Here is a 24,656-nt window from a genome sequence, read left to right as displayed (position 1 = left end):
GTGGCAACGCACGGGCACGCTACCTAGTAGCATTAGAAAACTAGAAATACAAAAAGATTTTAAAAAAATCAACAGAAGTAGTAGTAGACCGTGAGCCTTTCAGCACCGGCCCAAATCCGTCACGCTTTGGGCCTGTATAGGCCTTTTTTTTTGCGACCTTGGGCCTGTACAAGCTTTTGCGGAAGGAATTGTTGCGCTCCTGCACCGATGCCCAACCTGCGTCATCACCTTTTATTATTACGCAACGCAACCCTTTTCGCTACGCGTCCCCCGCATCCTCCCAGGCCTGGCACACCGCCTCGCAGGTTTGGTACGCGTAGCCAATCATTTCTTTACCCATTTCGCCACGCAGGCTACACAGGCCGGCAGGTCGGCTAGTGGGGCGAGGCAGCCCAGGAGAAGAAACAGAGAGTGAGAAAAAATAAATAAATATATATACAGAGAGAGAGAGAGGAGCTTGCGCTAAAAAGAGTCGGCCTCGAAAGCGACCCAAATCTCGCAGCAACGAATTCGCATTTCCCCCACCTCCACCCCAACTTTCCCTTACCTCGGCGCGATCCAAATCCGGTCCGGCGATGGACGGCGGGGGGCAGCCCCCGGACACGGAGATGACGGACGCCGGCGCGGGCGGCGGGGGGCAGCAGCCGCCGCCGGCGCAGCAGCAGCCGCAGCAGGCGGCAGGCGGGGGCGGGATGATGGAGAACATCCAGGCGACGCTCAGCCACGGCGGCCGCTTCATCCAGTACAACATCTTCGGCAACGTGTTCGAGGTCACCGCCAAGTACAAGCCCCCCATCCTCCCCATCGGCAAGGGCGCCTACGGCATCGTCTGGTCCGCCCGCTCCCCCGCGCTCCCCTCGCCTCCGATTCGCATCGACTCGCCTTTCTGATTTGTGATTTCATGGTCTGCTGCCCAGCTCGGCGCTCAACTCCGAGACGGCGGAGCAGGTGGCCATCAAGAAGATCGCCAACGCCTTCGACAACAAGATCGATGCCAAGCGCACCCTCCGCGAGATCAAGCTGCTCCGCCACATGGACCACGAGAATGTCAGTCGCCCGTGACACACCCCCCGATCCATCCACCTCTCATGTTCCTGTCCAACGATCCCCCAGAGTTTCCTTTCTTTTCTTTTTTACCTGTTCTCTAGCGAGGACCATATCGGAGATTCTCGTTAAATGCTCGCCTGTTGGTCGCATTAAATTTGGGGAGGTTGGGGTTAGTTGCTTAAATGATTGAGTTCGTTCGCTACAGCTCGCCTAGCCTAGGGAACTTTCCCTCCCTCGTCTTGGCTGGGACTGGGAGGTGAAGTTCAGGAATAGCAATCGTAGTCATGCCTTTAAGGGAGCCAACCACCTTTTGAGATGCTATTCATTGTGTTCTTGAAGAACTTGAGGGCAGAAACGACGAGACAACCTGGAGCATCAGCGTATGGTGCTGCTGCTGATGTCAAAAGTGAGCGAGTCACTTGAGGACCAACCTAGTGCTCGCCTTTTTGCTAGATCATCCCAATCCGATGGGAATGTAGTGGAGTGAATACTCGGTTGGTAGGGGACTAGGATCTTACGTTAGTAGTATTGGAAGGACTGTTGTAGACTTTTCTGTATATATTCTGACCTTGGACCTTTAATGTGAAAGAAAGGCTAGGTCACAGGATTCCCAATTTTATTGGATTTGACCAGTATTTGTATATGGTTGAAGAATCATTTTAGCTTGTCAGAAGGGAGGGTGGTGTCGGCAAGCGAAAGACGGTTACAGATTGACCTGCCGTTACAGCTTGGAACCTGTTGCACGTTCGGAAGTGAGCTGAACTAAGTTGGATTATGATTAGTAGATTTGTAACGGCTAGATCACTATCCTGATAAATTAAGTAACATGACATGAGCCATATGCACGGATGTTGTGTCTTCCTGTTCCTTTCTACTGGTCGACGGTTATGCATGTAGAAGCGAATCTTCGGGATTCAGATTAGGCAAGGTGCGCTTAGTAGTTAATTAATGTACTTGATTGCGAGTTGCGAACGTGTGCATTCTTGGTCAGCTACTTATACCTCGACTTTCCTTAGCGGTAGCTAAAGTCATACTATTTGTGCTCTTCCGCATACCAGTTCGCGGAAAAAGCATTATGTGGCATGTATTTCCTGCAAAAGGTTAAAAAAAACTATATTTACTTGTGAATGATGGTACAAACGGGCTAAAACTACATAGAAAAAGGAAAACTGCATATTTTTCTCTACTTCATCTATAGTAACGAGTAACGTACAGCACAAGTATACAAGCTTTTACCACGTTGCAGAAGTGTCCACTTCGTTAGCTGTATGCCTTTGGCAATATTTAAGGGTCGCTTAAATAAAGTGTGTGCCTTTAAGCCCTGAGCTGTTGACTTAAGTTCAAGTATTGAGCTTGAGGTGAGATACCTTTGAGACATGGAATGAAGTTCAGGGTCACTTTGAACACTTTTGTGCTACAGTTGCATTCTGCACTGTAAAAGTAAAAACATTCGAATCATTGCATTGTTGCTACCATAGTTAAGTTTGTTGGAACAGTTTTAAGTATGGATTCTAGCTACAAGGACATTATGTCTGACACAAATTCATTTTCGGTGCAGATTGTTGCAATAAGGGATATCATACCTCCTCCGCAGAGGGAGGCATTCAATGATGTGTATATTGCTTATGAATTGATGGATACTGATCTGCATCAAATTATTCGTTCAAATCAAGCTTTGTCAGAGGAGCACTGTCAGGTACTTGTTTCGTTCAATCTAAGAAATGCACTATTACTGTCAGGTATCTCTTTAGCTGTTGTGTGGGAGTAGCTCGAAATCTGTTATGTTCTTCTGTTTTTTGTGAATTCCGTTTATCTGGGATTGTTCAAATTAATTTAGATGTCAGGGTATTTGAATATTGACCTAGAACGTAAAGTATCAATCACTGTGGATACATATTTGGGGGTTCTCAAGTATTATTGAGAATTTGATTTGTACAAATCAGATCCTTTGATGGAGTCTCCTATTGCTCAGTGGTCAGTGCTTTCAATGTACCACAAGTAGGCAGCCTTATTAAAACCCATATATGCTTATATGCAATATATCAAGGGTCATTTTATTTGTGACCTCAAGAGAATCTTTTGTAGCCCATTAGAAAATGGCATAATATGCAGCACAATTATACAATTAACCAAGCTGTTAAACAAATGTGTCAAAGCTAACAATTGTTAGAAGATGGCATAGCCATCTCTTTCTCATGCTTATAAGCTACAGATGCATTGGCGTTGCTAAGATGATATCAAATTATGAATCCTTGAACATAAGTGTATTTCTGATACCTCGTTTTATATGATTTTGTTTCATACTAGCAAACTCTTTCTTATTTGACACTATACACTTCCTGTTAGCTGATGAACTTTGTAATTCCATTACATGTGTAATGAAATTTGATTTCGACCATTGTGGAAAAAAAATGATGTTATACATGTGTCTTTCTTGCCAGCCATATCCATGTGACATTCTTGCATGGAAATGGTTGATTCGGGATTGTGACTGAGAATTTATGATATGTCCTTCCTAGCTTTTGTTATCTGTGCACTGTGCTAAATGATACATTTCTGTATTTTGAGTGGGATTGCAGCACGTTAACCTATTTCCTTGCCCAAGTTATCATATCACAAGTTCCCATTCTATTTGTTAACATATATTTTGTTCTGAGAAGTTATAAATGTTTTGTGAAAGTGTTTGGTTATATTTATTTTCCTTTGCAGTATTTTCTTTATCAAATTCTTCGTGGCTTGAAGTATATACATTCAGCAAATGTTCTTCACCGTGACTTGAAGCCTAGCAATCTTCTTTTGAATGCAAACTGTGACCTCAAGATATGTGATTTTGGGCTTGCTCGAACCACCTCAGAAACTGATTTTATGACTGAATATGTTGTCACAAGATGGTACAGAGCACCAGAGCTTTTGTTGAACTCCTCTGAATATACTGCTGCCATTGATGTGTGGTCTGTGGGTTGTATATTTATGGAACTGATGGACCGAAAACCCCTGTTTCCTGGAAGAGACCATGTCCATCAGCTACGTCTACTAATGGAGGTGAGTTCTTAGTGATGATATCATATTACCATATTTTTCTTTGGCTCACTGTTGCGTTGTGATAGTAGTGAGCTAGTGATGAGCTAGTTGTGGATACTGGACACATCAATCCACTCACTCCAAACCATCCACCTACCCATCTTTGCTCATATTAAGACCTGCTCATTTATCTATTATTCGCGTGCAAATACAGTAATGGTTAGGTTGTTGAAAGGCTGGTATTGGTCATATAGAAAAAAGTGACATGCAGAAATCATCCCATTAATGATGGTCCGAGTAGGAGTTACACTCTGTTGTGGCATATGTATGCTTATATCATAATGATCTCAAGTTTTGTATGTTTTTTTTAAAGATGAAACAGAGCTGGGCAATATTTTAGCCTGCACAATGATTCTGCTGCATCTATTCATTTTCTTATTGCTACTTAGCTGGTTCCAAATTATACAGTAATATGTATTGTGATGGTTTTGTGTTGTCTTAAAGAATAAGCATCATATGAGTTGTCTCACGATTGGCCATATGTTAAAACATAGGAGAATGTAAAGAATAATAATAAACATAATAGAACCCCCCTAGATACTTGCTGTTTTTTGTATACCAGCTGTCAAGTAAATCTAGTCACTTATGTTGATTCAGATCCATAAGCAATTCTTTATAGCACAGTAGAGGATTTAATAGCTTTTTTATTGCACGCATTGGTTTGTGTTTGATTTCTCACCCTACTTCTTTCATGCAGCTCATTGGGACACCGAATGAGGCTGATCTTGATTTTGTAAATGAGAATGCAAGAAGATATATCCGCCAACTTCCCCGGCATGCTAGACAGTCCTTTCCTGAAAAATTTCCACATGTTCAACCTTTAGCAATTGACCTGGTGGAAAAGATGCTGACTTTTGATCCTAGACAGAGAATAACTGGTAATATTTCTGAAGGCTTCTCCATCTTTTGTTTCTATAGATTTTTTAAGTTCTCATTATTTCAAAATGTTGTTTTTGCCATAAATAGTCATGATTCCACTTTGAAAATAGCAAGTGAACTTATAGCACCATGGCTTGGTTTAGAAATGGTAGTGCACCATGTGACAATTGTGTTTGAATGTGTGCACATCCACTCCTAGTCATGACTGCTGCATGGTCTGACCTCTGAAGGGGGAATCATTTTTGTCATATGGTATTTCAACTGTTGAAAACACATGTCTTTTATTAACAGACTATTCGTCCTAATTTGCTGATTTTTGTCACCAAGTTTGAAGTTGCTGAATGCTCTGTTTTCTTTTCTCCTTTTCTTTCACCAGTTGAAGGCGCACTTGCACACCCTTACTTGGCATCACTTCATGACATAAGTGATGAGCCAGTCTGCTCAATGCCCTTCAGCTTTGACTTTGAGCAGCATGCATTGTCTGAAGAACAAATGAAGGATCTGATCTACCAAGAGGCTCTTGCATTCAACCCTGATTACCAGTAGCCGAAGTTCAATTTCAGCCGGTGATTGGCTTCATTGACATGGAGATTTTTTTTCCCCACCTGATGTCAGTGCAAAAAGTCACCAACTCCGATTGCTAGCTGTAAATAATTGCCTTACCAGAAGATCCTCCATTCCTCCTTGATTAAAAAAGCTGGAGACGTGTCATTCAAGGGTAGAAAAGAGCGAGCATGTGAAAGTCAAATTTCTGCGTAGCTATGGATTCTTGTGCTTACAATATGTTGTTTTTAATCAGACTTTACTTTTCTTCTTAAAAACTTTTCGATGTTGTCTGTAAGAGAGGTAGTTCATGAACGATGGCTGCCTGAATTCAGTGGCTGTCGTCAAAGTTAACATTTCTGGTCGACTTAAGAATTCTTGTTTATCGACTTAATTGTTTAAAAAAGACCTGTAATTCCAATGTTGCCTCCGAGACAGCGAGAGTGATGGCTGAGAGTGAGACCCTGTGATGGCGATTGGAAATCAGGTTTCAACCTGGGCTCACGGGCTACCTAGCCGGCGATTTGTCGAGGGGCTTGTTGCTCCCAAACTAGCCTGGATCGCATCGACATCATCACCGGATTGGGGCGATTTTCTGGTGGTCAGGTCCTAGGGGCTTGTTGCTCCCAAACTATAGCCTGAATTGCATCGACATCGTCACTGGATTAGTAGCCTATATGACAATTTAGGTTGTCAACTTCGAATGCATCACTATTCGTCTGTTCCATGAGGAAACACAAGCCATTTGACAATTCACATCAAGCACGGTAAAACTTATTGAAGCCGACATACGCGGCTTATTCTGTCTCGGTCCCAAATATTTCGTTGCTCAGTGAATGATGACGATCAGAATTTGGCATCGGTTTATTTGCTAGCCACAGAAAAATTAAGCAAACGGGTTGCTAAATGCTACTGCTATAGATTGGCAGGAAGACATGCCCGTGACTCCTGCTGCTTGATGCTGTCTGCAACGTGCGCGATAACACCAGCACCAGCATTGTGAAGCCACTCGTTCTTTACCTGCATACATGTATGTTGTTGTGAGCAGAGTAAGGCCATGAATTTGGATGGTGGTCTTTAGAACAAAAGAATTTGGATGAACTGGAGAGAAAATATCACCCTAGAAGAACAAGGCATACATGTATGTTGTTGTGAGCAGAGTAAGGCCAGAATGATGAATGGAAGTTGACGTCCACCTTCTTCCAACCAACCTTCTGCAAGCCATGGATCATCTCCTCTGTTCATGAATCAGTGTCCACAATTCATTCAAGAAACAAGCAAATCCGGTGTACAAACATGGAGTGCAAAATTGCTACTTACCCTCCATCATTTGGTGGTATCCTTCGGTATTTTCCCTGTTTGGCGTTCGCTGTGCAGCTTCTTTAGCTCTGGCAGCCTTGGAAGGAAAATGAGGGCCCTCTGATGATACGGGTGAACAGTATTCAACATTCACAATGTGCTTATAGCCATCCAGTGAACGATGCAAGGGCTGCAGATAGAGGAAATGCAAGATCAATTCAAATGCCATTCAATTTAGTGTGACAAGTAAGTTGTCAATGGGATCAATGACGGAGGAATTCTACCTTTATAAGATCTTTTTCTCTCCTTAATGAAGATGTTCGCCAGCCGACCATGTCTGGGATAAGATCAAGAAAACAAAGAACAAGAATAGAAGCAGAAATAGTTTGGGGAGATACCCATTATTGGATATCATGCTGCAGATTCAAGAAATGATTTTGCAAGGAAGGATACGGTCATATGAAACGTTCGCATACAGGACACGGTTCTTAAAAGCTGCTAAAGCTAATCTGTTAAACAATGAAAAGGAGCATTATGTTTCAATAAGAGTAACTTAGCCTATAAATGGTTCTGTTCTTCACTTACATGTACTTTTTGTCATCACAGTCAGATGCCATTTGTAACAGGAGAGGTGGCTTGCTAGGATCACCATCAGTGAGAAACAGTTGAGCACCAGTACGCCCAACAATTAAAGGAGCCAAAGGTGCGGCAAGTTTTTCTAGAATTGATAGACCTTGAAGAAACGGAAGCTGGTAATTAGGGGAAACACATATAAGCATGTATCAAAGGAATTGCTCAACACTAACAGTAACAGGTCCCAATAAGTTCGTCATTTTTTCTCCAAAGTTATAGATGTTAGTTGGTTTTTGACCCCTTCAGCAATGATATAACATGCTCTATCATCTCAGCTTGTAAAAATCATACCACGCAACTTCAAAATCTACATGGCCTTATATGAACAAATAGAGAGTTTGTTTTCCCAGGAATCGAGCCTTTGCTGGATAATAAGCAGTATATTTTGCAAATAATCCGAAACATTTTGGTGACGCACCTGATTTCTCCCTCTAACCCCAAGGTGTGGGGTTGCTAAGGTAATAAAATTAATTGGCTGTAATCCAGCAATTGAACCTAATCCTGAAGTCCATCTTGATTTTGGTGGCCCTTTTGTTGTAGGAACAATAAGTGCACTACTTTGTCCTGCGTTCTTTGTTTCCACTGAGTGGAGTACTGCAATAGCATATCTAGCAAACAAACCACCCAAAGAATGTGCTAGAAAGGAAATCTTTCTCAAAGTGGGCATCTTGTTAACCACATCCAAGACCTGTTTCCATAGGCACAATTATCAGAGCTTCTAAGCAATTCATTAGGATCCAGGAACAGGAGATATCAGTCTCCAACAAGGAGAATGCTTGAAACCTTTGTCTAGGACAAACTTCAGAGAACGTACTTCATTTGCTAACCTTCTTCCTGCAATATCAATCCCATCAAAGGTTTTGGTGTAGTTGTTCGATGAACTAGCTGTAGACAAAAATGTTTGCACATTTAAAGCTCACTCAATAAACATACTATTCCCAACTGTAAAACTGTGTAGCTAAATTAAGTAATAATGTGGATGCCTTATTCACTGTAACATCCCCGATGTTACGGTTACTAAAACTGAACCATGTCATCATGAGCATTGCATAGCATATTGATTAAACACAACTTGATGCACAAACTTAAAACAAGTTTATTTTGATTGCTTGTGCTTAGGGAAGTAAAGTGTGCTTATGTTGTGAAGTGATGCTTGTGTTGGTTGTATAATCCCAAGGGTGAAAGATTTCCGAGAAAATGGGGGGGGAACCCTGATTTTTGAACCCCAGTTTTGCCCCCTTTTTCACAATTTAAAAACAAAGCAAAATTTGAAGTTAAGTTCAAAAGCAAAGTTGTAGATCTTGTCAAGATGTACAACTTTGGTGTTTTGAGTTTTTGAAGTTTCAATACAAAATTTAAAGTAATTTTGAAAATACATATTTCCAGAAAGTGTCCCCTTTTCCAAATTGAACCTCCAATTCAAAATCTATTTGGAATTTTGAAAAGTGACCAACATTAAAGTTGTAGAGCTCAAAAAGTTGAACAACTTTCATGTTGGGAGTTTTTCAAGTTGTTTGGAAAAATTAAAAGTAATTTTGGAAATTCTAATCTGCCCCAATTCAAAAATTGGAATTTCCCCAATTTGGGATTTGAAATTCAAACTGTTTTGTCAAATTCGTCATTTTTCCACCCAGAATTGGCTTTGGTCACCAAAAGAAGATTTGTAGTTTGTAAAATTCTGAATAACTTTTGTTTTGGTGGAATTTTGTTTTCAGTTCAAAATTTGGACGAATTTTGCAAAACCACAAAACTGGTTGGATAAAGCCTGCTACAGTAACCGATGAGGATCACGCGCTGCACTGCCGCTGCGGCAGGCGCCGCTGCTCCGCATGCGGCCACGCACCCCGCAACGCAGCTACCTGCCTGCTTGGAGTCGCGAGGGTGTCCTGATCCTGATCGTGCCGGCCGTTTGACGTATAAGGAGAGGGAGAGCCGAGAAACGATATCGTTTCTGCGACCTCGCCGCCGACCATCACCACTGCTGCACCCATATTCCAGCGCCTTGGCAGGCCACTTTGCAAGTTTCCTGAGCGTCGTATGCTACTCCTACAGCTAGCCTCTCGGCTTCCCTACTGTCGGAGCGCCGAGTTCCTCCCTAGCGCCGGCCAGAGCTCTACCGGTGCCGCTGCCCGCGCGGCCAGGCCGCCTCGAGCCATTGCGGGACAAGCTATGACCACCAGAAGGTGCACACTAGTCCGGACAAGCTTCCCCGATGCTTCACTGCCGCCGACGAGCACTCCAACGCCGAAACTGCGAACTCCGACGAGCTCCTCTGTTTTCAGTTCGCGACCAGGGACCTCGTGCAACAATTTGATGTTTCCCAGAGGTCTAATTGCAGAGACTGTGACTCAGGTGAATAGTGCTATAAGGACTTGTTTGTAGATGTTTTATTGAATCTTTAAAAATTCATATCTAGAGTTTGGTAGCTCCAATTTTGGTGAACCAAATTTTGTTGTGCTCCTTAAGATGTCTAGTTTTTATTAAAAATATGAAACTGACCATGTTTTGTAGTGAAATAATTAGTTATGATTTATGTCTTTTAATTATGTTTAAAAAGGAAAAATTCATATCTAATTCTGTGTAGCTCCTATGGGCCTGAAATTTTTATGGTGTTCTCATGATGTTATTTGAATGTTGCAGTAAAAATTTCATGTTCAGTAGATGATATATGGTTAAGTTATTAATTTATCTTGTTTAATGATTATTAAATAGTTTACAATTAAAGTAAAAATAAATAAATATAAAATATGGTTCCTCTGCCTTTATATGAAATTGTTATATCATATAGATACATAATTTAGCTATGTGTTTGTAGAAAATGTCGAGTTTCTTATTTATCTTGCTGCTACATGCGTTCTTGTGATGGAAATTTATCTTTTTCATGGAAATTGCTATACTTATCCAAATGGCATGAAAATTATACAGTAGACTTTGGAGAGCATATATGAACTGCTGTAGTTTTCTCAGAATTTACTGTGTACTTTTGATATATGGTTATTACTTTGTCTATTTACCTAAATAAATTAATAAAAACATGAAAGGAATTTATTTAGGGATGACCATGATGTTTTCTAGTATCTCTTTGATGTATTTCAACTATTGGTGAGCTGGGTTTTGCCCAGGTTCAAGTTTGAAACCTAAATGAAATGTTATTTGTCTATAATTGAATTATTAGTGATTTCTGGACAGTTTCTGGAACCTTATGAATTGCTCTAGGTAGATAATGTTGGATGTGAAACTTGTCTATAACAAAGTTGTATATAATTCATGTATCTACCTGGTGTTAAGTTTTAGTGGCATTTGGCCCTATAGTTTCTGAGTTATGCCTGTTTAAATTTAAGTTTCAGAAATGGTTCCCTCTGTCAAATCCTGGATCAGTTTCTGTAGTTGTGCAATTTCGACCTACTAAACTTGTGAATCATGATTTGATGATGAAAGATAAATTGTAGTAATTTTCATAAGCTTTCCAAAATGTTATGGATCATGACGTTTGGTGATCTAGAACTCTGGTTATAGAGGTATAAAGCTTAATGTCTGATTCTGTCCAAAGTCTGGACAGAATTGTTTATTCATGCTGTTTGGCTATTTTATCTTTTAAATCAGTTCTCGAAGATAATAACAAAGTTGTAGAAAATTATCTAAGCTTTCCAGAAAGTCTAATATCACCTTTATTGGATGCTTGTATCTCTAATTATGGTTGAATGAAGTTGTGTATATGCTGCTGTCCTGGTTATGTGTGCAAATAGAGTTGTTTGTTTTTAGCTAGCCTTTACTTAAATAATGAGTTGCTTAATTTCCAAATTAGAATTTGAGTGCTTTTGGGATTGTGTGATGACCTGAGGTCATTATATTTCAATGACCTTTGGCACTTAATTATTGTTTGATGTTAATACTTAATTACTGCCTTTAATATTTAATCAAGAATTGATTAAGATAAATAGAAAGCCTAATCATTTTAGGTTTTGATTGATCTTTGGGATTGATTGACAACTAGTGGTTACTTGGCATGAGATCTATACAACCTTGCTTCATGAAAATGATAAAATTTGCTTAGTAGTAATCTATGTTTTGATAACTAAGTTAGTTTGTTTCTATACCGTGGAGGTAAGTTGTACTCGAGGTAGTTATGTTTGTTGTTATCATCCAAGAACTTGTAACCTGTCTTTATCATGACATGAACATCTCATTGATCATGCATATGCACCTCTACGTGTAGACTACGCTCTGGAGGAATCTAATCCTCAGTGGGTTGCTTCCGAGTTTGTGGATCCTTCTGGTTTTTCTGAGTTGTCGGACTTCCCTTCCCACCAAGGCAAGCCCCGGACATTAAACCCTATCCTGGTATTTTCATAAAGTTATTTATATCACTTGAGTTAATATGATGCATTAGGTGAATAGGAGTTGAGTGAATCCTATTTGCTGCATTATCCACCTTGATGATTTCAATATTAACCTTGATACCTGTTTTATGAAAATACTTAGTATGCTTAGCCCTGCTTATTAGATAGGTTTTCATATGAGAAAGTTTGAAGGGTTGTTGTGGAATACTTTTAAGGTCAATAATGTTCAACTTGAGACCGGTCGGTGGACTTGCTTTAAGAATGGAGTCTTAAAGTAGTGTCTCTAACTGTGTCGATTAAGGACCGTTCCGTTGTTGGCCTGTTGTGATTGAGATCTTTGAGTACAGCCCACATGCGGTGGTAAGCCTTACCTATAGCTATTCCGATACTTGAGAACGGCTAACCGCGTACTGGGAGTGGAGAGATGGCGGGAGTAGCGTGTACCCACCTTACGGATCTGAGATGACCGGGAAACATCTAGATCGGCTGTAGGATGGTGGTGTACTGTACTCTCGGGTGACGCTGGACCCGTTCTTGTATGGGAGGATCTATAGAAAAGGTTGACATATGCAAGATTAAGTTCTACATATGTCGTGTGGTACTGAATCCCCAGCTGGGTTTAATCGATTCGAATCGTCGTGTTTCCTCGGATATGGAGCCTCAATCCTCACCCCATCATCGTAGTAATAAATGAACCTTTGGTATAAGAAAGATGTGGTATGCTTATGAAAATTTGATAATAATTGTGGTTAGTCATAAATAATGATCTTGAGTTAAAACTTGAAAGTAGGTTTTACTCTTAGTAAGCTTTTATGCAAAAGAAATGCTTTGATCTTGCTAAAGCTTTACCTTGAATCCCTATAACCTGCATACTTGAGTCTTCACCTCTTTTCTAGTCGGTTAAGTCTTGTTGAGTACTTTTATACTCAGGGTTTTATAACCCCTGTTGCAGGTGCTGACTTAGACTGCTAATGGAGGTCATGTCGGTGGGCGCGACATGATTTATCCACCTCTTCTACCTTAGAAGCTTCACCTAGGATGCTTCCGCTACTCTACACATCTTTTGGAAATTTAGTTGTTTATACTCCATCATATGTTGTAAATTAAGTAATTAAGTTATAAATCTTCCGCACTCTGATGTAAGTTATTTTTGTAACAAATGTTGTAATGTTGTGGTAACTCCATGTTGATCCTGTACGAGTTAAAATATGGACGACAGACTTCTTGAGTCATTTGGAACTCGTGCACGCCGATCGGAAGTCTTTGAGACAATGATGGGTGTATGTGGGCCACTTAATTCAGGAGGTTCTGCCACATTCACCTTGTAGGTACACTTTTTTAACGTCCATTTAGTTCATAAACCGGTATTGTAGAACGAAATGGTTAGGTAATAAGTAGTATAAAGTTAATGAATGAAGAATTCAAATGCTAGCATGCTTTACCATATATGAAAAAATTATCACCCAACCGCCTCTTCAGAACTGCTTCCCCATATGTCCAGTCTTTGGGGCTGCAACCATAGTATAATGAAGTAAATTTTTCAGTAAAATTCAAGAAAAAATGCAGAAAAGTACAATTTGGTTAAAGAAGACAAGTAATTTAAATTGTGTCAGACTAATGTGTGTAGATTTTAAGCAGTTAAGCCTCTTTCAAATCTACGGTAACAACTTGAGTACAGGAGAAATAGGATCTAATCAGTTACCTTGCCATGATACCATGGACAAGAACAAGGAGATGGTCTGGTTCTTGCTTGCTTTTGGGTGTACCCATCACTGAACACACAACAGTACTTCCCCTTGATAATGGATAAAGATACAGGTTTCCGGCAGATTTCAGTCCTGCAAAAATTATGTCGTGCTGTAGTGATACACAGTTCGAATTAGTTCATACTTGCACATGCATGGCTTAATCTTTGAGACAAGCATATGACTACTAGCAGGATCAACCGAAAGCATGTGAAAAATATAATAACAAGGCAACTTCGAATTGCATCGATGTTTGTCTCGAATTTGGACTATCCGTGCCTCAATTTCGAATTTGGTTAAAAAAATGAAGCAACCTCATTGTTCTAACTAAAGACCATAGGATCCTGATGTCTGGTCCTATTCAGATTCATTTTGGATTTTCACTTCCTAGATCAATCGAGGATGCATTTGGTCTATCGAGAAACTTCCTGATCTCGTTGCTTAACTGAAACTTCCTGATCAAATATTTTTTTTCGTCTATCGATCTACCCAACCAGTCTGAATTGACTTAGCACGAATATGGAATTACAGCACGTACTCGGCATCTATGAAATTGTCTAGCACTAAGCTTTCCTAGAGAAACCAGCTTCACAGTGCCTCCAATCTGTCACGGAATGACGAAAGGCAAATTTTCTAGGAAGGAGAAAACGATCTCAAGAATAAAATAAACCTGACGGGCTCTCGCTTCCGCTCGGAGAAGAACAGGCGGCGCCGAGGCCGGTGCGCGAGAGACGCAGTAAGCGGCTGTTATAGGATCGGCTGAACCCGAGCGAGAGGCCATGGGGAAGAGAGCAAGCCGTGGACGGCACCATCCCCTCTCGCGGTGGCGTCGTCGAAGGCGGCGGGCGGCACGGGACAAAAAAAAAAAAACCGCGCCGGGATCAGTGCCGGCGTGGGGCTGATTGACGGGTCGACGAACGCGGCGGCCGAGGCAGGCTGACGCGCGCCGCGCGGCATGGGGCGGGACTCCCCCGACGGCGTGGGCAGGTTTGGCTGGCCGGGTGACTGGGTGAGGTAGCCGTGGCGTCGGGTTGGCCGTTGCCGTCGGCGTCACGACAGCCATGGGATTCGGGCGGGGTATTCCAGCCTTGGTGGCCTGTCGGGAGGGAGGTCGGGCCGCTTGGCCCATGCCGCCGTGCGTGTGGGCCGAGTCCGATCCGGAAGCCTGGTGAATTTCTCGGCCCGCCACGCAGCTGAAACAGCGTGGCAGTCAAAATTTTGGAGACCAAAGTATTTTAAGACAAAAGGTTTTCCCGGCTTAATTACTAAAGCATTCAAAACAATTCATCACAGCATATAGGCACGCTCACCAACATCCACAAAAAAAAAAGTACAAAACACAAAGCCTAAAGGCCTACAACCAACAAAATGTCTTCAGCAACTAGCAGAGCTAGCAAGACTATCTCTCCCAACTTGGTCATCACACAAAGCCACACTGCTATAAACCTGTTCCAAAGACTAAGTAGCCGATCTCTCCAACCTAAATTGTGTTCCTCCATTCCAGCACGGTCTTGGCGGCTGGTTCGCCATTTGGAGACCAAAGTTTATCGAAGAAGCACAAGTATATGTGAAATATAAATTAGTTTTGTTGAATTTGTTCGTGAAAAATGTCTGTATAGTGTTTATTTAAACTTGTAGGTGTAATATAGTTTTTGGAAAAATCGATCGGTACTATAGAAGTAAAAGTAGATTTTTAATTCGATACTGGTGTACCGTATAGCAATCTATTGATCTTTTGGACCGGGGTTTTTTTTTGGGGGGGGGGGGAGAGGGGACCGTTTTGGCTTGAGAACCGAGAGATTTTTATATATATGTTATAAAAGTAGGTAATTATTTATAAGCTATTAAAAAAGTTAAGCTCTTATAGATGTCAGTGCTCTAAAGTCTTTTGCCTTCATACAATTCCGTCAAATTTAGTTCTAACAATGTCAAACCACAAGTGTGAAATGTTAAAAATGTGAAATTTTATAGTGCTTGGAGATAATGTGAGCCCTTCATCTCGTTAGATCTGATGGTTTAAAAATAAGAAGAACCAAGTGGAAAGAACTTAAGTTGTGGGGCCAGAACCAAAAACATATGGACCCGGAACCAATTCTTAATTAAATTTAAAGGGTATAATGGTACTTTACGAATCAGAGCTGCTTCTCATCTCTTCTCCGTATGTTCTCTGGGCCTTGTTTACTTCCCAGAAAATTTTGCAAAATTTTTCACATTCCCCGTCACATCGAATCTTTAGACGCATGCATGGAGTATTAAATATAGACGAAAATAAAAACTAATTGCACAGTTTGGTCGAAATTGACGAGACGAATCTTTTGAGTCTAGTTAGTCCATGATTAGAAAATATTTGTCAAATACAAACGAAAGTGCTACAGTATCCGTTTCCCAAAATTTTTCGGAACTAAACAAGGCCCTGTATGTTCTCCCCAAGACAGAGAGAATCCTCAGCCCTTCGCACCCAGTCCCAGCTCCCAGCCACTGTCCCCACCTCCACTCTTCCTTCCTCGGAGCCGGCGGATTGCGCCTAGCTGCCCTTGCCGTGCGGCAGCCACCGCGGAGGCACCTCTGCCCCCCTTGGAAAGTCTCGCTGAGCAATCTCCGTGCCCCTGCGAGTCTGCGACCTTCCCATCTCCCAAGAAATTTGGTCATTAGCTGCAATTCGCGCCGCTGCCGCAAGCTCCGGCGAACAGAGCGCGAAGCGCATCTCCCGCACACATGTGCACACGCGGAGCGCTGCGCGGCATCGATGCAAGCAGCCGGCCGGCCGTGTGCGTGCTACGTGCCTGCGTGCATGCCCCCTATCTGTTCCGTTGCTAGAATGGTAATGTCACGGTATACGCAATATATGTTGTTTTTCTTTAGAAGAATATATATCCAAATACAATATAAATACACATGTACCCTGATGAGCAGCAGGAGCACTCCTACCCTCTTCCAAGCGTTGCAACAAGGACGAACCTAGCTGGCGCAGCAGCAGCCAGGGGCGCGTCAGCGCGGGCCGCATACAGCCGCGCGGACCCAGTTATCATATGTAGTAAAAAAATACTCAAGTATCCTTAACTATTTTTCAGGATCAAACTAATTTTTAAGAAGGAACCGGTGGTTCTTCTCAAGCACTGTAACAAAACTCGTTAAAAATATTTTAAAATTGAATATGTAATTAATTATTTGAGTATCTTAATGACTTTAGATGAAAACTCAGAACTAAAAATATTGTAGATCTTGATAATATTTTATTATCTATATTTAATATTTATATATATATATATCGTAAGATTATATCTTATCGTAAGATTTGATGTAAGGAGAAAATTTCAAAGTAAACAAGGCCCGAGTCCGCGCCGTGGCCGTGGAACCCCACCACGCACCCCGCCGCGCGCACCACACCGCATGATCATGCATGTCGACGGGCCCGCGCTCGCGTGCAATCCAGAACATGCAGCGGCGGGTTTCTCGCCGAGCTCGCCGCTTTGGGGGCTTGGGCCGCCAGAGACGACTTTTCGCGTGCACGGCGGCATGCCGCAGCCACACGCAACGACCCACCAGGTACCGTACGCCATCTCGGCCATGGATAGTACTAGCACGAACATCTTGGATCCGACCAGCCCAAGCCCATGCTCCGGATAAGGTGTGGATATGGTGAAAAATGCTACACGTGTGACGTGTCTAAAAAAAACTAAAACGAGTGCTAGTACCGTTTTAGGGATTAAAGGAGATATTATATCAGGGTTTTTTTTTAAAAAAAAACGTGTCTTGAAGAGCCCATGCTAAGGATAAGGTGTGGATATTATATCAGGGATTTTTTTAAAAAGAACTTCGAGAGCTCTACCGTAAGTTTTATTAGAGCAGGAACAATAATAGATTTATAGTTAAGCTAATGCTGATATAAAGAAGAGAAGAGATGAGAAAGATGATAGCTTGACTCTCATATAAGCACCAAGCTGGACACGGATGTATAGTTAGTGATAGGCTATAATTTATGAGCCGTACTAACTCTGTAAGTGTTCATATTCACCATGATTGACCCTACTAACTTTACTCGGACACTTTCTTCTCGAAAATAGGGATACACAACTCTTCGGTCATGTTTAGTAGAGCTCAGGCTCCTGTTAAAACATCTTTAGTTGTGGCTTCACAAGTGTAGTAGATTCACCGAGGGAGCTGAAGCAGATTTTTAGACCGTTTGGTAAAATGACTTTACCTCATGAGTAGTGAAATACCCACAATACCCTTCTATTTTGTTTCTTTTACCCTTTTCCTTCCCTAATTATTTTTCGGTCCTTAATCCTTTTATCTCAATCACACACCTCCTAGTTTTTTCTTTTTTTTTCTTTTCTTTTTTTCCTACTATCTTATCCATTGCTCTATCCAACCGCATCCACACATTAGGGCACTCACTGCTGGACAATACATGTAGTTTTTATACGTATTAATTTTTATATACACTATATATATATATATAGAAACTATGGTCCAATTGATAGTTTCTATAGAATATTTTTTTACCCAATTACATTCATTCTCTCTTCATTCTTAACCAATCATATCACTTCATGTCTTGGATTTTGTGTAGACTTGGTTTCTAACTTAAACCCAGTTTTTATGATTTTTGCTCTCTCTTCGATAACTTTATTGCCACATCAGCAAAATGCTTAGGTGACACTATAATTAATGTCTATAGAAACTACAATGGTTTCTACATTGGAAGTGCCCTTATGTCTTCAACCTTGGGACGCTGCCCGCCCTCCTGCTGCCACACGCGAGTACGTCTCCTCTTCTACCTTCATGACCTCGCACCTAGGGCCGCGCCTGACCATGGGCCGCTGACGGCGCCGCACCCTTGCCGTCGCAGCTACGCCTACGGTTCGCCTCGCCGTCGCTGTTGGGCCCGCAATCTGCCTTGTCGTCGCAACCATAGCCATCATGGCTGCGCCTCGCCGCCCGTCCATCACAACTCAGGGGGACATTTCGGTTGTAGCCCCACAAGGACGGAGGTTGGAGCCGGTGAAGCTCGTTTTTTCAGCTCCATCTCATCAAAATGGCTCCAGTCAGTGCGATTTGTGGAGATCCACGGGTGAAGCAGTTTGCTCCGATGGTGTTTGGTTGGTGGAGTAGCAAAACAGCTCAAGGAGCCGCCCCAGGAGCCTTTGGGGTGCATATACCGCAAGATTCGATGTGATAAAAAATCTTAAAAAGTTTTTGAATTTTGGGATGAACTCAACAAGACCTTATGATAGTTTACCTTATTAGAAACCTTATATTGTGGGAATCCTAAATAACGAGAGTAATAGTTCTGTTTCCGAAAAAGACCTTGAAGAAAATGGATACAGGTACCTTACAACTTTTTTATTGCAACCTTAAACCTAAAATTGACTTTTATATGGCCACGTTGTAAAAAAGCTGTAGAGTAGCCGAGTAGATGTACGAATGTGTACGTATAGCACCTTCTTTATTGTGAACTTGGAAAGCCACCTTATTTTCGCACGTGGCATGAGGAGCCAATCGTGTCATTGTGTGCACGGTCTTGGCCCTTGGGTATCTTCCCTATGGCCGGTGAGCTACACACACGTGCCTACGTATTATGAGGACAACGAGTTAAATGAACACGAGATAGTGGCGCTAATGCTATCAATTATCATAGCATAGATCCATGCATATAGGACATTGACAACGCAAGGGGCGGGCGTAGTCGCATCGCATGGTGGACCATGGTAGTGCAGGTCGGTTTAGTGGATGTGTGATGGTTACTTATTAGAGCAAGAAAGAAAAAAAAAAGACGGAGCTTATCCATAGGATTTACGCTAGGCAATCCAGAAACCTGAATAAAAAAACAAAGTTTCGTTTGCCACGTCTCAAATGGTAGGATTTTATGGATTCTCAATCTGTGTACCACGAGAGGACAAACAAACAAAAAAAAAACCTCAAAAACTAATTTGTCATTCTTGTGAAACGAATTGTTTTAGTCCATTTCTATTGTAGAGCACGTTGTTTTATAAAATGTGGAATGCAATGAAATATGCATGAAAAGATCAAATTTCTTGGAACTCAACCGGTGTCAAATGAAAAGTTTTCCCCCAGCTCGACAAAAGAAGCACGGGCGGGTGCTATGCCGAGCACTACCCGGCCCCAAGTACACAAATCTGCAGCTGTACACGTGCGAAACAGTGAGCTCCACCGACGTCCCACTCCCACCGGGACCGAACCACGTACTGTAATCCAGCCAGGCAGCCGCAGCCCACAGCAGCTGTCCGTCACTCGTCTGGCCTGGCTGGCTGGCAAAGACGACAACGCACGTGCCACCAACCCCATCCGTCCCGGCGCGCGGCTGCCAGTGCCAGTCAGTCACAGTACACTCACGGCGGAACCCGTGTCCCGTGCACCCCGTGTCCATCGATCATTCTCAGCGCGCAGCGTTCCCGATGCGACGAAACGCGCGCGTGACCCTGGCGAAAGGCCCACCCGCACATGCCGATGTGCTACTGCCCTGCCCCCTGCTCGCTGCCTCGCCACGCCACCGCGACGCCGCGCCGCGCCGCGGGGTAGCCACCGTACGGCCGCGTGGGGCGCGGGGGGGGGGGACACCAGCCAGTGCGCGCGCATGATCGTGTCCGTGTCCACGAAACGAAAGGACGCGCACGGCACGACGCAGCGCTGATCCAGAACAGGAGGTCTAGTTAGCGCGGGCCCGACCGAGCCCGATCGGACGGGGACTTTTCTCGCGCGGGTTTTGGTGGCTGCCGTGGCGACTGGCGACTGCCCGTCCTCGATCGTCCTGCCGTGATCTGTTGATTTTCGTTGATGAAGCAACACACGCAACGCAACGCAACCACCAGCCCGCGCGGCCCGTCCGCCGTCTAGCTCGTGGCGACCGCGCGGGCGCGTACGTCGGTGCGATAGTCTTTATCGCTAGTTGTCCTACGTGCTGTGGAGTCGTGGATTGGATCACATAACATAACGTCTCCATCCGTACGGCGGCCGCGGCCGTGCGCTCGCTCTCGCTCTCGCTCCGGATAAGACGAGAGCGCCGGATACTCCACCGATCGTGTTATCTGAAACAGTATTACCAAACTGATTGATAAAACAGAAAAAGACGCTATGGAATGTAAGGAAAAGTGATGGCATGCCAGCCATTATTGGTTTTTTTCCTTGTGTAAACAGAACACATGAAAATGCCTTGACTTTCGTGAACCATCTCGTACGGATGCCCGTGAGTGCATATAAAAAAACCAAGGCTTGTTTACTTCCACCCAAAAACTTAAAATTTTTTCAAGTTTCATCGTCACATCGAATCTTTAGACGCATGCATGAATATTAAATATAGATAAAAATAAAAACTAATTACACAGTTTGATCGGAATTGACGAGACAAATGTTTTGAGTTTAGTTAGTCTATGATTAGACAATAATTAGCACAAACAAACGAAACTGATACAGTGTTGCAAAATTTTTCCTTCAGGAATTAAACAAGGCCCAAAGGACTTTCTTTTCTAAAAAAGACACTATGCTATCTCAGACTCATTAGAAAACCCAAATTTAAAATAGATCTCCAACATAATACCTATAGATCTATTTTGGATATTAGAAAAGACATAACCCAAATATACGTATTCTCTCTCCTCGAGACCCATTTGCAGGATGGATTATCGTCTTGTTATTAGACAAGACTAAAAACGAGTATAGAACCTTTTGCTTGTAGCACTACCTAAACTTCATATAGGTCTTGTATTTTGGGTAAGGCTTGTTGGAGACATGACCGGATAATTGAGTTGCAGCACGTGGGGTGCACCGGTACATGATTTTTTTAATAAAAAAATATTTTAAGAGAATCAAACCAATTACTATAAAAAGTTTATACACATGAGTAAAACTCCAAACTGAAAGATAAGTTTCCACTATATCTTTTGCCTAAAACTCTAGTACAATGCTAATGCTACGAAATGTGTAATTACTCCCTCCATTGCAAATTATAAGTTATTATAAGAATTTTGGAGAGTCAAAATATTTTAAGTTTGACCAAAATTATAGAAAAAATTACAAAAATTTATAATACTAACTAGATATAATATGAAAATATAATTAATAAAGAACTTAATAATACATAGTTGTTATCATAAATGTTATTATATTACTCCCTCCGTCCACGAAAGAGTCAATTTCTAGAGTTGTCCTAAGTCAAACTTTTTAAATTTTGACCAAATTTCTAGAAAAAAATACTAAGATTTATAGTATCAAATTAGTATTATTAGATTCATCATAGAATATATTTTCATATAATGTGTATTTTATATTATAGATGTTGTTACTCTTTTCTATAAAGTTAGTCAAACTTTAAAAAGTTTGACTGGCACGGATCCTAGGAATTGATTCTTTCGGAGACGGAGGGAGTATGATATAAATTTGGTCAAACTTAAAATGGTTTTACTCTCCAAGATTCTTAGAATGACCTATAATTTGGAATGGAGAGAGTACTTTATATGATTAATTGCACATGGTCATGGTGTCATTCATGGACCCCGACTTAGATGATGTGGTGGAGATCCCCACATTAATATACGATTTACAATATCAAGACAGTGTGGCACATGATAGATAGGTGTGCGCACAATATAGTTGTGAAGTGTATTATGTATCTAGTGACGATCTATTTACCTATAGTCTATTCGTTTGTCTGAAAAGTCATGGTTCGCTGATTTGTTATGAGATAAAAACAATGTTGAATGGTTGGTAGATTTAGAAGATAAACTTAAATAATCAGACTCTTAGTATATATGGAGAATTGGTCAAAGGTACGCAGATGGTAGTGGCAATATTATGCCAAGATAGGATGCTGACAATACGAGAGGCGTGTGTGCGTCATCGAGCCTAGTGATGGGCCATATGCCTTGGGCGTGGTGGAGATTAGGGTTAGTGACAAGAAATGGATATCGAGATCGATCTTATCCACAACATCTAGTTTCTTACCATGCAAAATATAAGATCTATGGTAAGGCACTCTTTTGGGAACATGGTTTCTCCCTTTTAAATCCTGCATTTTTCTTGCAAGATTGAGTTGATTCCTATTAAGATCCTATATAATTCCTATGAAATGTTTAAGTTCAAAAAAAAAACTATGATATAGAATTTTAAATTAAAAATTAAATAAAAACATCAAACAGAGGCATTTTGGAGGGTTCGACTGTTGCGAGAGCTTGTTTATAATAGGTTCTTTATGACAATGGAAAAAATGTAAGAAAAACTAAAATTCCTTTTGAAAAGTCACGGCCAAGAAATTTGCCAGACATATATATTAACAAAGAAGAAGGAAAAAAAAACTAGAAATGGGTACAAAAATGCGCTATTATATACTTATACATAGGAAAATTTTGAGAAAATCAATCTTTTAATTCTTCTGGGGATTTCAGTTCTCTTGCTCTCCTGCGTAATTTTTTAACAGAAGACCTTTTGTACATCCTAAACTCATGCAGCTCAGCCGGTGCATGCTTTTCGGTTTCCGGATATACCCGCGCTGCATTTCATTCGGGTATTATTTCAGATCGCGAGTTCGCGACGTCGCCTTCAGGTAGACAGGTATAATCTTGCATGGATGGTTTGTATTCTCCGAAGGACGAACTAGTTGTGATACAACTAGCCTCGCCTTTTCCCTATCCTATAGCACAGGAGCAACCAAGCCTGGAGCAAAAAAAAAAAAAAAAATCCCATGCATATGCCTTATTCCCAATTCCCAAACAGTATCTCAAGCAGATGGATGGGGAGATTATTCTCGTAACCACGTCCCCTCGTACCGCCGTTATTCCGCCGGCCGGGCCGGAGTCGTCTTTGCAACAACTTGAGCACTTCTCTCGTTGGCCGGGCCCTTTAGGCGGCTAGGCCCTTTGGCAACCTTTGGCGAAAGCAAAGGTGCATTGCGGCACGCAACAACGCGAAGTCGCGAGCAAGAGCAACCCAACCCCCCTCCCAACTCCCAACTCCCAAAGCTGCTGCCAATGCAAAGGCAATACTCGAATACGTGCGAGAAGAGGAGGCGAGTAGCTACTGTACTGGATAGGCAAACGATCGACGCGCGACGGGACACACATGGCGCATGCGCCGTCGCCGTCGCCGTCGCGCACCGGCCGGACAGACAGTAGCTAGTGCAGACGACCATGCATGCATACATGGCTCGGGTTAGGCCTTGTTTACTTGTAGTGCAAAAAAAGTTTGGGGACTGTATTAATTTCGTTTGTATTTAATAAATTAACTAGATTTAAAAAATTTGTTTTTTAATTACGGATAAATTGTATAATTAGATACGGTAGCGCTATTCTACACTCTAAGTGTAGAATATTATTCTACACCGCAAGTCAAAACTGAGTAGAAAAAATACTGAGCAATACTGGAGAACCTTCAGTATCATCTTGTCCAACACCCAGAACCATGAAAATACTGAACAATACTGAAATATGAATACTGAACGATATTGAATTTTGCTCAGTATAACAGTTCGGTGTAGAATAGTATTCTACACCTAGGGTGTAGAATAGCACTTAGTGTTTTATGTATGTACCGGAATTTTGAAACGTTTTGGGTTTTTTTTTGTTGAAACTGAACAAGCCTTGTTTAGTTCCGAAAAATTTTGGAAAATTGACACTGTAGCACTTTCGTTTGTATTTGACAAATATTGTCCAATTATGGACTAACTAGGCTCAAAAGATTCGTCTCGTCAATTTCGATCAAACTGTGTAATTAGTTTTTATTTTCGTCTACATTTAATACTTCATACATGCGTATAAAGATTCGATGTGACGGAGAATGTGAAAAATTTTGCAAAATTTTCTAGGAAGTAAACAAGGCCCAAGGACTTATTATTGGGTTATTTCTCGGCATCCTCGCATGCATGCATGGTACTTGACCGCCTTTTTCCACACCGCGGGCCGTGTGGATAGGATAGGAAAGCGGATCCGAGCAAGCGACGGACGGGGTAGGATGGGGCGCCATCTCAAAACATCGCATTCGCCTCATCACCCCAATCTTGTCCTCGGCGCGACGGCGACCTGACGCTGGGCAGCGCGGTCGAGCCGGCCCGGGCGGAGGAGGGTTGGGTGGTGGGTGG

General features: G+C 42.0%; 2 protein-coding genes across 4 annotated transcripts; one reads left to right on the top strand and one right to left on the bottom strand.

Annotated features, from left to right (window-relative positions):
* On the top strand, window positions 449–5,971 carry LOC8071336 (mitogen-activated protein kinase 1). Its single transcript, XM_002437810.2, has 6 exons — window positions 449–832; window positions 918–1,047; window positions 2,606–2,743; window positions 3,757–4,089; window positions 4,826–5,006; window positions 5,384–5,971. Exons 1-6 carry the CDS (start codon window positions 576–578, stop codon window positions 5,551–5,553), a joined length of 1,209 nt encoding a protein of 402 aa, XP_002437855.1. The 5' UTR covers window positions 449–575; the 3' UTR covers window positions 5,554–5,971.
* On the bottom strand, window positions 6,278–14,609 carry LOC8071335 (putative lipase YDR444W). Of its 3 annotated transcripts, none has more exons than XM_002436455.2 (11): window positions 14,238–14,608; window positions 13,525–13,660; window positions 13,265–13,332; window positions 8,297–8,367; window positions 7,901–8,170; window positions 7,435–7,598; window positions 7,303–7,358; window positions 7,134–7,186; window positions 6,871–7,039; window positions 6,690–6,787; window positions 6,278–6,570 (listed from the first exon to the last, which is right to left on the bottom strand). In XM_002436455.2, exons 1-11 carry the CDS (start codon window positions 14,377–14,379, stop codon window positions 6,466–6,468), a joined length of 1,332 nt encoding a protein of 443 aa, XP_002436500.2. In that variant the 5' UTR covers window positions 14,380–14,608; the 3' UTR covers window positions 6,278–6,465. The 3 variants fall into 3 exon arrangements, with proteins under 3 accessions (XP_002436500.2, XP_021304976.1, XP_021304975.1); XM_021449301.1 differs by having other exon boundaries at window positions 6,309–6,570; window positions 6,670–6,787; window positions 14,238–14,609; XM_021449300.1 differs by having other exon boundaries at window positions 6,309–6,570; window positions 8,297–8,316.

This window comes from Sorghum bicolor, chromosome 10, assembly GCF_000003195.3.
Source record: "Sorghum bicolor cultivar BTx623 chromosome 10, Sorghum_bicolor_NCBIv3, whole genome shotgun sequence".
Taxonomy (NCBI): Eukaryota; Viridiplantae; Streptophyta; class Magnoliopsida; order Poales; family Poaceae; genus Sorghum; species Sorghum bicolor.
This window is presented reverse-complemented; position numbering and strand designations above follow the sequence as displayed.

What these genes read in the sequence shown, in the direction of transcription:
- LOC8071335 (XM_002436455.2), bottom strand. Translation starts at nt 14,379, where the DNA reads ATGGTGCCGTCCACGGCTTGCTCTCTTCCCCATGGCCTCTCGCTCGGG. An exon ending in GGGTTAGAGGGAGAAATCAG is followed by an intron (nt 7,599 to 7,900) that starts GTGCGTCACCAA and finishes CCTAATTACCAG; the next exon opens with CTTCCGTTTCTTCAAGGTCT. An exon ending in ATACCACCAAATGATGGAGG is followed by an intron (nt 6,788 to 6,870) that starts GTAAGTAGCAAT and finishes ATTCATGAACAG; the next exon opens with AGGAGATGATCCATGGCTTG.
- LOC8071336 (XM_002437810.2), top strand. Translation starts at nt 576, where the DNA reads ATGGACGGCGGGGGGCAGCCCCCGGACACGGAGATGACGGACGCCGGC. An exon ending in GGCGCCTACGGCATCGTCTG is followed by an intron (nt 833 to 917) that starts GTCCGCCCGCTC and finishes TCTGCTGCCCAG; the next exon opens with CTCGGCGCTCAACTCCGAGA. An exon ending in AGCTACGTCTACTAATGGAG is followed by an intron (nt 4,090 to 4,825) that starts GTGAGTTCTTAG and finishes TCTTTCATGCAG; the next exon opens with CTCATTGGGACACCGAATGA.